The sequence below is a fragment of the Thermobia domestica genome, chromosome 17 (assembly GCF_964235325.1).
Source record: "Thermobia domestica chromosome 17, izTheDome1.hap1.1, whole genome shotgun sequence".
In the NCBI taxonomy this organism is placed as follows: domain Eukaryota; kingdom Metazoa; phylum Arthropoda; class Insecta; order Zygentoma; family Lepismatidae; genus Thermobia; species Thermobia domestica.
Window position 1 is genome coordinate 92744076 of NC_137470.1, and position 12339 is coordinate 92756414.

At 41.0% G+C, this 12339-nt stretch overlaps 1 protein-coding gene across 1 annotated transcript in view; it reads right to left on the reverse strand.

The window, feature by feature from the left end:
- Window positions 1–12339, reverse strand: part of LOC145674580 (leucine-rich repeat-containing protein 51-like) — a 76091-nt gene extending 63752 nt beyond the window's left edge. The window contains exon 1 of the mRNA XM_081744769.1: window positions 12165–12339. Within this exon, the coding sequence (XP_081600895.1) occupies window positions 12165–12258 (94 nt within the window). The 5' untranslated portion in view covers window positions 12259–12339. The remainder of the gene's footprint in view (window positions 1–12164) is intronic.

Below are 12339 nucleotides of genomic sequence, written 5' to 3' on the forward strand. Positions count from 1 at the left end.
AGGGTCCGGTGTCTATTGATAGAGCCTTGGACGGGGAGAAGTATCTTAAGATGCTTCGTTATTATGTGTTTCCAACGTTGTTGAATCCGCAGGGTGGTTTTCCAACTTTCTTCCAACAGGACGGTGCACCTCCCCACTATGCTACTGAGGTAAGACAGTTTCTGGATGAACAGTCTCCAGGTCACTGGATAGGTACGAGGGGTCCTATGGAGTGGCCAAAGCGGTCCCCTAATCTCATACCTCTTAACTTTTATCTGTGGGGTTATTTAAAATCAATTGTGTATGAGGTAAAACTCAACAATGTAGCCTATCTCTGCAGGCATATTGAGGAGGCGTGTGCCTCTGTTGGCCCACAGACCCTGCAACGTGTGCAGCAGGACTGGCAAAAAATCCCCGATTGTGTATTCAGCGCAATGGAGGTCATATTAAGCATATGCTTTAATGCCGACTCTGACAAGTGTCTGAAACTTTAATAGGTCATAACCCCGACACAAGTAAAGATGTCGCCAAATGGATTGCACAGGTGTATTCCTTAGAAAAAGGTAGTGTAAAATGATATGTAACATTATCCCCTTCCCATTTAAAGAAACGTAACCCAAATCCAAGATTTTAAGATGGTCGCCGCTGTCGCCATAGCTCCTATAAGTTGCGGTCCTACCTATGGACACCTAATTCCAAACGACATTATTCCTCACGCCGTTCGACTTTTATACGGGTGTAGTATCCAGACTTTTGCCTCAGCCTGTATATATATATTGAGAGAGACGCTAAAGCAGGTGGTGATAATAGTGGAAAGTGGGGGAACGGAAGAACCTCGACGAAACTCGATTGTATGATGTTTGTCAAACTGTCAAAACCAAAAAGAACCATTCTACCACTAAGCCATCGTAGACCCAATTTAAATATTTATTAAAAATTTTCCATTTACAGCTTCTCATAATAATAATAATAGTTTTAGATTTTTCGACTTAATATTCTTTATTTTATTTTGGCATTATTTGTAGTTTAAGATGTCAATATTGAGCCCGTTTAAGTCTCTTTTAACGTGAAATCTACATGTTTACACTCCATATATATGAAAATTAAGTATTGTATGATCTATTATTAGAAAGAACATAGTGCAAAATATCGCATCGACATCCAGAACTGAGCTTGAGGTTTTTTACTTCCTGATGGAAACCTCATAGTGAATAAAATGGTAGGAGCTCTGTATTAATCAACATTTCTAGAAGGAACATGTTATTATCTTAATACTTTTTACGTTTTCCTATAATCATATATACACACTCTTAATGCTACGATCTTTTTTGTCGGCATTTCCTTTAAATCGTGCATCTAAACTCAAATCAATTGAATTCACGAATCCCACTGTGAATACCTCTCCTTCGATTAAGTTATAGTAGGTCGATAGCCTCAGTATTGGAAAGAAATGCGAGACTCCTATCAAAATTTCATTAAAAACCAATTATTGCAATATTTCACTATTGTATATAACATATAAAGATTTAATTTTGATTAACAATTTCTTAACGATTAAATTAAACCAGTATATAGATAATAATTCATTCTGACAAATTTGCTTCGCCTTTGTAAAAGTAAATGCGAATATTGGATTCCCTGCCGGGAGCATTTTCATGATCTCTGATTCAAAAACTAGACTCAGAAAATGGCTATTTTTAAAACTTGCTACTAATTTTTATGTGACAACTTAGAGATGCCATTTAATAACAACTGATACAATAAATCTATATCTAATCATTTGGTTTGCACATAATACATAATTAGCACACATACAAATACACACATATTTAGCTAACGATTTAAAAGCAGTAACAAAAGAGCAGACTACAAAACCTCCCGCGCTCACTTTTGCCTTTTGCAGTGTTGACACATTCTGGTATTGTGATTAAACAGAAGCCGAACTAGAACGTGGAAAGTTTATATGAATTACTGGTATCCATAAAACTTTCAGCAATTCTTAAGGTAGTTATTAATTTAGGTTTCCTTTTAATTTTTAATATTTTTTCTTGAAATGTTGTTGAATATCTAAAAGGAAGAGTATAAATCATGCTGGATTTAAATAGTATCATTACACTAAATATGGTACCACTGCTGCTGAAACATTTCTCCAAGTGTCCCTTTGCCAAGTTGTTTCAGGGAACGTAAAGACCACGGCCACATAAAGCGCGTTGCTTTCAAGTGGGAGATCCACTGATTTGTTTCAGCCGCATTGACACATCCCCATCAGGATCCTGCCGCCTACAGTCGGACAATTTGTCCATGCCGACCAGATGCTGCGGTCGGATTGCCGGCGCCGGACACCGGCGTCTTTCCGTGTGGTTTTTGACCGCGACGAGCAAAAACAGAGTCGTTCACCAAAAGAAAACAAAGAGAGTTAGAAGGTAATTTGTTGCTTTAAAATACGAATTAGGGCTTATATTTCCCTCTTATAAAGCTATCTCGAAACAGTCGGCAATCAGTCGGACGACGATTGTAAAAAGACACTGCCAGCAATTTCTTGAAAAACGACGTCGGCACAACGTCGGCGAAAGTTTCAATATCGCGTACCAGCGGGAGCGAGTCGAATTTTGGAAAATGAATAGAGCCTGTATCTTCTTTAATGACGAAGTAAAAATTGAAACTGTCCGAAGGTTTTTCTTGTGGGTGCTCTAATTCCATTTACTGTCTTGTGAAAACGGAGTCTGCAGAAAGTCGGCATACAGCGGACGGAACGATGGTTGTAAAGATGTCGAAACGCTGACGGCGTGCCGGCCATAATAAAGGTAAATGTATGAAAAGAAATGTAGTAAAGGGACTGCACGTAAAGAGTATATGAGAAGTAAATATTTAAAATTAAATTACAAGTACGAGAGGATCCTTGACAAACATTTTGGAAGAAGACGACAAACAGCGGACGGGCTACCGCGTCAAATGTTGTCAGAAAGACGCCGAAACACTGGCGGCGTGCAGACAAGTAAAGGAGCAGAAAGAAGGTCGACAAACAGCGGACGGACCGACCTCGGCGAAGATTCTCGGACAGGCGCCGAAACGTTGGCGGTTCGCCGATCAGTAAGATAATTCCTGTACTATAGGACCTGCAAGCGGAACAGTATATGAAAAGTAAGTTTTACAGCTAATACAGTAAGCTGATGATCCTTTTAAAACGAGTCTGTAAAGGGTCGGCAGACAGTGGACGAAACGACTGCGGCAGTTAATGCTCGTATATGCCTCCTCCATTGACAATTTTCCGCCGTCGATGGCGGACCGCCTCCTATTTCAGAGGTCAAGCCACCAACACAGGTGGCGTCAAAGCGGGATGTGGGCATTTTCCGCTAATGCCGTTTTGCAGCTCTTTCCCGATGACGGCCCGCCAGCGACGATAACACCTTTGCCGCTAAAAACCCTGATTGAAGAAATCGTCGTCTGGTCGCGCTGCCTGTATGTTCGGTTCGCGTTCTTCATTTGTCACATGGTGACGCAGTGTGGGTGGACTGCTTCAAACAAAGTTTGTTGATTCTTATAGTCAGTCCCCATCAGGATTCTGCCGCCTACACTCGGACAATTTGTCCATGCCGACCAGATGCCGCGGTCGAATTGCTGGCGCCGGACGCCGGCGTCTTTCAGCGCGATTTTCGACCGCGACGAATAGTTGCCTTGCCGAGCAGTCGGCAAACAGCCGAAAAGGCTCAGTAAATGTGCCGGCGCCGCCGTCGAAAAGAGGCTGGCATAAGGGGTGGGCAGAGGGTCGGAAAGAGGCCTTTCCTACTGCTTTGCCTACTCTGACGGTAGGCAACACAGGTTGATGCTAGTGGTCTACTAATCCACGCTTAATTGCATGCATGGAGAACATGCCCGCGACCGTTCGGACTATTTGATGGACGGGTTTCGCGAGAATATAACGCACCCCGCCCGTGGTTGCTCGTGCTTTGACTTAAGTCCTCGTGCACAAGTCACCGCCAAGATTTGTCCCTTAATCTTGACACCTAAGTGTGTAACCCCTATTCACTGAGGGAGTGGCATACGCCCACTGCGCGGCCAGACCAAAGTCCTGAGTGCCTACCAGTTGACCTATTGGTGGCGGCGGTCTTGCTAGCGAGTCAGGCCCTACCATACTCTGCAGGCACGGTGCCTGAGCGTTATAAGGCGAGCTCACCTTCCGCACATGTTCATCGTTGCCCAGGTTCCTGGGATTAGTTCCCACATGCTACCGAATCCCACGGTATGACCACAACCCGGCAGAGTCCAACCCAATCCGGCAACCCCAGGCAATGCCCGAGGGGGCTCGTGACCCGGCCCTGCCTACCTCTATCGTTCAACTGGCAACCGCCGTGTGTAGAGGTACCACACACACGTCGAGATGCTGTGCATCTCATCCCGGATCCAATGGTACGTGTTAAGTCACCATTTGAGTTTGGAGCCGGCCCATTTCCTACAGGGTTACCCCCCTTCCGCAGAATTAGTACCGTTGCCCAGATATCTGGGATTGGACCTTTCCCGTTTCCGTTTGGTCCTCCTAGCAGGCAGGAATCCGACTCTCCCCTCACGGTAGGATCGTCCAAGCAATACGGGACTACCTCTCTTTTACGTGTTGAGGTACCACGTACACGCCGAGATACTCAGTATCTCTTCCCAGACTTAACGGCACGTGTAGGTCGCCGTTTGGGAGAAGAGCCTTGGCCACTCGGCAACAGTATTTTTAAATGATTTTCGACAGCTTGCCGCCTCGGCAAAAGGTCGGCAACTTTGAACAAGTAGATCGTCCTGCCGCCGCGGACGGGTGCCGGCGGCGTGCCACCTCGACGGCGGCAATCTCTCTTGTCTACCGCGATTTTTTGATGGGGATATTTCTTTTTGTCTCTCTGCAGCCTGCTTGACGGAGACAGAACTTTTCTTTCCCCAGTTTTGAAAACTAAAGCTATTTACAAAGGGCATGAGTGGATAAGTAGAGTGAAATGGCCCCAGATGAATTTTTGGACGACAAGTGGGTGGTATGTAGGTACCCTAAAAGATACATTAATCCCTCTCGTTTCATACCTCAACTCTCATTGGTTCACGAGAAATGGCGCAAAATAGGAAAAGTGGGATTAATTTATTTCTCGAGAATGGCACGATCGATTTTGTTCAAACCTGGATGTATGTATGGGTGTATACAAGAACTTTGAAAAATTTTACAGCTCCCCCACCATTTTTCCCTTAAGAAAATCGATTCAATATTTTGAGCCCCTTTTGACCTATTATGGTCTGCTAGCACAATCATGAAAAAATAAATTTTAGGTGTCGATTTAACCCTACAATCACATATATTTTTTCCAAAATTGTATCACGTGTACGCCATGGTCAAAATTAGCCAAAACTAAGCATACCACACCTATAAGGGAGCAAATGCCAAAAGAACAGCTATTGATGTAGCTTTAACATATTTGATACAGGCCTAAGTGAATGAATGAGAAATCACACCTGAAGTGCCAAATTCAATGAAGCCCCATTTGATGGTCTGTGGCGTCCCCATCCCTAGTTTGGGATAAAGTGTAACTGTTGATATTTTACAATTTATTTGGAAATTAAACCCCTTGTCACTTTAAAACACCCTTGTCACCACACACAAGTGACAACACCCTTTTCACTTTAAAACAAACACGGAACGATGAATCTTTGTGACTGTGTGAATTTGTCTCGAAAAAAGGAATACTGACAACCAGGAGCGTCTGTTTCGATTTTTCTTGGGGGGAAAGACCCTAATCTACATAAGAATTGTACGTTTTATATTAGTCAATTAGTAGTCAATGGATTAAAATATAGACTCTCTAAAACTTATATTGAGAACAAAGGTTATGAAGTTCCTATGCCTGTATTTAAAGGCAAAAGATCACAATTGTCCACTGCAGAAGCAAACGATACCAGGTTTGTTACAAGAATTCGTTGGACAGTTGAAGCTACACATGGAATGCTGAAAGAAAAGTATCGTCTGTTGGATGCAATATTTGACAATGAAATGATAGCTAGTATCGGCCCGTATTATAGAATTGCTAGTTCTCTACACAATAAATTATCCATACGTGTGACACAAGGTGAAAACCACTCCGCAATCACTGCAATCATAAATATGCGAAAACGCTCATGCAGTTTGGGGGTTTCTGAAAATTGTCTCGGACATCTTGTGCCTCATTCCGTAGCGGTTTGCGTCAACGCAACGAAAATTTTGTATTTCATAGTATTTGGCGATAGTTGCCATAGCTGTTATAAATACTTTGTTTTTATCATTTGCGTTTCATTGACAAGCTCTTGCAGGCTGAGGCTCCTTCGTTGGCTAAGCTATTTCAGCGTTCTTTATTACTTGGACAGCTTCCATTTACTCTGGTGAGTAGGGTTACCGCTATCCAAAGCAAAATATAGGGATGGAACAAATGAAGGTAGAAATGTACGATCATTTTTCGTAATTCTAATTTATCCATCTATCTATCAATTAAAATGCTACAATAGCAATTAAGAGCGGCCGAGCTCCAACCTATAACTTAAGCTTTCAAACCTTTGATTTACGGTTATTTGCGATTTTACGTTTATAAAAAATATTTTTAAAAAGGTGTACTTTAAATAAATTACTTAAAGAGATCTTTTTCACAAACTTTATCCTTTTAAATTATTGTTCAAAGCCTTTACATTTTAATAAGCCTTCTCCGAAATAAATGCAAATGAATTATGCTGCCATCTCTGGAGTTTTTTAAACTATACGTTTGTGGCAAATCCTTTCGACAGTGAGATCTCGGAAACTACAGGCTCTAGAACAGCGTTTCCCAACCTTTTTCAACTTGTGGCACACTACGGGTGTAACTTGAATTCTCGCGGCACACTCATAGATATATTATTATTATTTTATTCTTAAATATAAAATACCGTTTTTTTCTGTGATTGCTGATCTCACAGGGAAGAAAGCTCGATCGCTGGTTTTCCCCCCGTGGTAAATCATTATGCTTATTTTTCATTCTAATTTTAAAATAGAGAACAATTGCACTGACATATAGGACTCAAGTTTTTTAAAAATACACTTTCTTTTTCGAAAACTGTATTCAACCTTTCACTAAGAAGGAAGATCACTAAGTAACGAACGAACAAACTAAGCTCTTGTACTTTAATAACACAAATGTAGGTAATTTGTATACATGTCTGCTTTACTGAAAGGAAAGAATGATATTTTAATACAAAATATTCTGCAACAATAACGAAGCAATAATAGTCATAACAATGATAACAAATACTTTTTTCAACGTTAAAAATGTATAGAAAACTAACACAGTATGAAACTTATAATTTATTAACATCGTTGATGTACGTTACAATTTTTAAATATTTTACGAAGGTTAGAATTGTTCAATAATATTAGTAATGTAACATTATTTCAGTAATATCTATTGAAGGTTGCAATTGTTTAATAACAATATATGAAGGTTACTGTTTTTTTCAGAAATAAGTGAAACAAGTTGGTGCACGAAGCAAAATTAATGAGCAACTTGAGCTTGATGTTCTTTTATAATCATATTCAATTGTGGACAGATAGTTGTTAAGCACACCCTCATGTCGTGTTCCGGAGTTAACAGTTGTGACCTGTTCTTACACTTGTGTTCATTGCAGAAAATCCTGCTTTACTTAAGTAGGATGTAGAAAAGGGAATATGAACTTTGTAGAAATAGCTGGATATTCTCTCCGGAGTGAAATCCAGAATGATGCCTTGTCTTGCTGTGAGTGCTGGAGCTTCAAACCTCGGTCATTCCTCACATCGACCAATTCACTTTTCTCCTGTACATTTAATTCTGCTGACTGTAGGACAGAAGGCGCAAAGGAGTCCCTCACCCAGTTAAATGAATTAAACTGAAGCGTAAGAAAATACTTCTCAACATTGGTACACAACAAAGACAATGTGTCTGAAATGAGTAGAGGTTAGCCCGGATGATGATACCCGCATCAAAACGGGTGTCTGCGGATATATATTTCGTTTCTGTGCGGATAGCGGATAAAGTTGTGGATATGGTTTCCTACTTCTTTCCCCTACCTAAGAAAACGCTATGAAATTTGTGATGATGGAGGAAAGAACACTAAGAAACGTTTGTTTTGAATTAGAAGTTTTAGAACCGGTTGAAAAATAACTAAAATCAAAATAAGTATATTTGAAGCTTGTGACTTAGTGACAGCAAAAGGACAAGAAATGGACACGAGAGAGTTGTCCTTTTATTATTTTTTTTAATAGCTATTTAAAATGTGTTTTAAAAATTTTTCGAAATCATGACTATTATAGAATATGTAAGTTGTATATACTTGCTACCTCATTATCTGCGGATGCAAGTGTGGATAGAAGATTGCGGATGCGGGTAGATGCTGCGGATGCGGGTGCGAATAGATGCTGCGGATGCGGATGCGATATTTTATATCCACGCAGACCTCTAGAAAAGAGTGTTGAGAGGTTTGTGTCTATTTTACAGCACTTTGTAATCTCAATTGTCACATTTGTATTGTTTTCTAATTCTGACCTCCCAAAATGAGAGTTTCTCCCTAAATGAGCAAATTTTGTCACTTAAGGTAGGATATTTTCCTTTTCCCCTGCATGCATTTGTTCAGCGTATTCAATGTTTGGAATATGTCGGTAAGAAAAGAAACTTTATTGCACCAAGAATCATCACTAAGGAAATCGACACTTTCACTTTCTTCTGACAGAAAGAAAAGAAGTTGTTCTTTAAGTGCATAAAATCTTGACAATACACGACTACGAGACAACCACCTTGATTTCGTCGCGGCACACCAGCGGCCCATTCGCGGCACACCAGTGTGCCGCGGCACACCAGTTGGGAAACGCTGCTCTAGAAAGATGACGTTTTCACTGATCGATTGCAAATTTTGCGTAGATTGTCCAGTTCTAACTCAATATTTAAAAAAAAACATGGCCATTATTTATTTATTACATTTTTACGGGTACACTGGAAGTGTTGAAATTAAAAAAAAAAAAAAAAAAAACTAAAGTATCACATCCTACCTATTATACATTCCAGCACCATAGAATTGTATATAGGGGCTGCATATCTCTCAGGTGTTTGTTTCATGGCCAAATTATAATGAAAAACGAAGGATAACCATTTCCCAATCTAAGTTGAATCTTTATTGTTTGGAGTGTTTTGCCCAATGAACACCATATATCACTGAAATTATAATTGATTGTATGTGTAATGTATTAGCTTATTTTAAAATGTATAAAACGATAATCATGCCTGATGTTCTATATGGTTGCAAAATACAGGGTCAATCCTTAAAGTAGTAGGACTGATTTTTTTCTTTTCTTTTTACAGACTGACGGCGGTTACTCCACCTGTTGTTGGTTGAGGTGGGTCTAAGGAAAGACAGGAAGAAGCGCCAGTCGGCTGCCAGCCATAGCAGGGTAAAGATCGCTCGTCATCGTAACCTCTGCGAGTGACCCTCATCACGCTGCGTCATGGCCAATCATTTGGAACAGCGTTACGCCATCAAATTTTGCGTGAAGCTCGGTAAAACTGGAAAAGAGACTCATGAAATGATCAAGACGGCGTACGGTGATAACGCCATTGGAAGATCGAGTGTGTTTGAGTGGCACAAGCTGTTAGGGAGGGGAGAGAAGAAGTTGAAGACGCTGCACGGTCAGGACGACCTTCGAGCTCCAAAACGGAGGAAAATGTTGCAAGAGTGAAGAATTTGCTGGACAGTGACCGAAGATTAACTATTCGCATGATTGCCGATGAACTTGGCATTGCTAAAACCCAAGTTCACGAAATTGTGCACGAACGATTGGAAATGAGGAAAATTTGTGCAAAGTTGGTGTCGCGAGTGCTGACAGGCGAGCAAAAGGACGTTCGTAAACAGATCTGCCAGGACCTTCTCGAAGAAGCGAGTGAAAATCCAAACTTGTTAGACAATGTGGTGACTGGGGCCGAGACGTGGACGTTTGAGTATGACCCTGCGACCAAACGTCAAAGCGCAGAATGGCACACCCGAAATTCCCCACGCCGCAAAAGGCGCGCATGACGAAATCAAAAGTGAAAAGCATGCTCATTTGCTTTTCGATTCACAAGGAGTGATCCACAGGGAATTTGTTCCACACGGACAGACTGTCAATGCAGTTTTTTTATCTCCAGGCCCTGGAACGGCTGAGGAAACGCATCGTCCGCGTCCGCCCAACCATCGCCAACTCCTGGCGACTGCATCATGACAATGCGCCGAGCCACACAGCCTTCCGAGTGGTGGCGTATCTGGCCCAACATAACATTGCAACCTTGCCTCAGCCACCCTACAGTCCCGACCTTGCCCCACCAGACTTATTCCTCTTCCACCGCCTCAAAACCACCCTGAAAGGGCATCATCACCGCTCAGTGGAAGCATTACAACAAGCCATGACGAGGCAGCTGAACAGCATTCCAGTTTCCACCTTCCAGGAAGCGTATGAAAACTGGAAATCCCGCTGGCAGCGGTGTGTGGATGTAGGAGGATCATATTTCGAAGAATATTAAGCGTAAGTGTTATTTCTGTCAATATCTTATTTTTAATTGACTCAGTCCTACTACTTTAAGGACTGACCCTGTATGGTCTCTTACTCGGAAAGAAGAACATAGACTGAAAGTATTTGAGAACAAGATCCTGAGACGAATATTCGGACCCAAGAGAAACGGGAAGAGGGAATGGTGGAATCTTCATTACGAGGAACTACATAATTTATACATTTTATCCAACATTGTTAGGGTCATCAAATCTAGGAGGCTCAGGTGGGCAGGTCATGTAGCCAGGATGGAAGAAAAACGAACGCTTTCAAAATCTTAACTGGAAGACCAGCCGGAAAACGACCATTAGGAAGACCTAGGTGCAGATGGGAGGACAATATTAAGATAAATTTCGCAGAAATAGAAATACAAAGTAGAAACTGGATCCAATTGGCTAAGGATAGAAGTAAGTGGAGAGCTTTTGTGAACGCGGCATTGAACCTCCGGGTTCCATAGGTCATAGAGTTACTTAGTTTATGTATTTGCTTATTACATACTACATGCAAGAAGACAGAAAACACAGATCATACATGAATTAAAAACTGCAACCAGAACTAGGCTCAAATCTTGCAAACGGTACGAGATATTGAAAAAGTAATCGAAAAAATCTCCCCTTTACGGTATCTCTTCTTCTTTCACTTGTGTCTGCAAAGGGACATGTACAGATGTGAAGAATAACAAGGAGAGTCATGCTCATATATGAATGATGCGCTGTGTAAAGATGCATAGATGCAGGTTCTAGCTAGTAATAATAATAATGTACAAAGTGTTACAAAGGTCAGTGGTAGCCCAAGTCATCAAACCGTTATACGCCACTGCTTTTAACCTGAATACCTTTCATTTTAGTTTGTAACTTCTTGTACACAATAAGAGACAAATTCTGACCAAAACATATATTATCTAATAAATAATAGCGTTGCAGTTTCAGGGAAGTGTTTTTGCTTTGATCAGACAGATTTCATGTGTCTGATGAAGGAAAAGGTACTTTGCCTAAACTGTAACGCTATTATTTATTAGAGTATATATGAAGGGCAACGGGAAAAAAACAAGGAATGTCCATGTATGTGCTTTTTCGGGTGCTTTGTCCTATCTGTTGGTGACTCTTGGTACTATTTCACTGCATATGCCATGCATACGTAGATGTAAAAATGTCCATGTAAAAAGGGGCAAAAGATGTATCTAACCCTATTCTTCTTACGCGGTTTTCAATATTAAATCGCAGTTTTCTCGAAAATGCAGTTTTGTGACATTCCTTCTTTTTCCCCCTTACCCTTCATATGTTTTGTTCAGAAATAAGTTTACGTCGCACGCTTATGTCGGGTAGGCTATAGGAGAGAGTGATGATGAGAAATGAAGGAAATGATGGAATGAAGAAAGTGGGAGGGAACGGGAAAATCCCGAAAAAATCCATGCACACCGTGTTTGTCCACCACAAAGCTCATTTGGCGCAAGCTGGGATCGAACCAAGGACCCCATACACTAGAGGTGAACGCTCTACCACTGATCCACCACGGTCCTGTGAAAGAGTTTAGTGCAGTGGCCCGTTGCTATTAATGCAAAACTACATAAATAACATTCTAAATTGGAAGCTAATCTGCTTGTAAAAAGGAAACTTACCACTGAACTTGGTGAAATCATAGAACGAAAGATCTATTGGACTACACAACACAAGATCATCTTTAGGACGTCGAGAGATACCTGTCTTTATCATTTTTAAACACTAAATAAATTTGCGGAATGCATTTACGTTGATATATATGTACCATGTATTTCCATTCAAAATGTTTGCCCA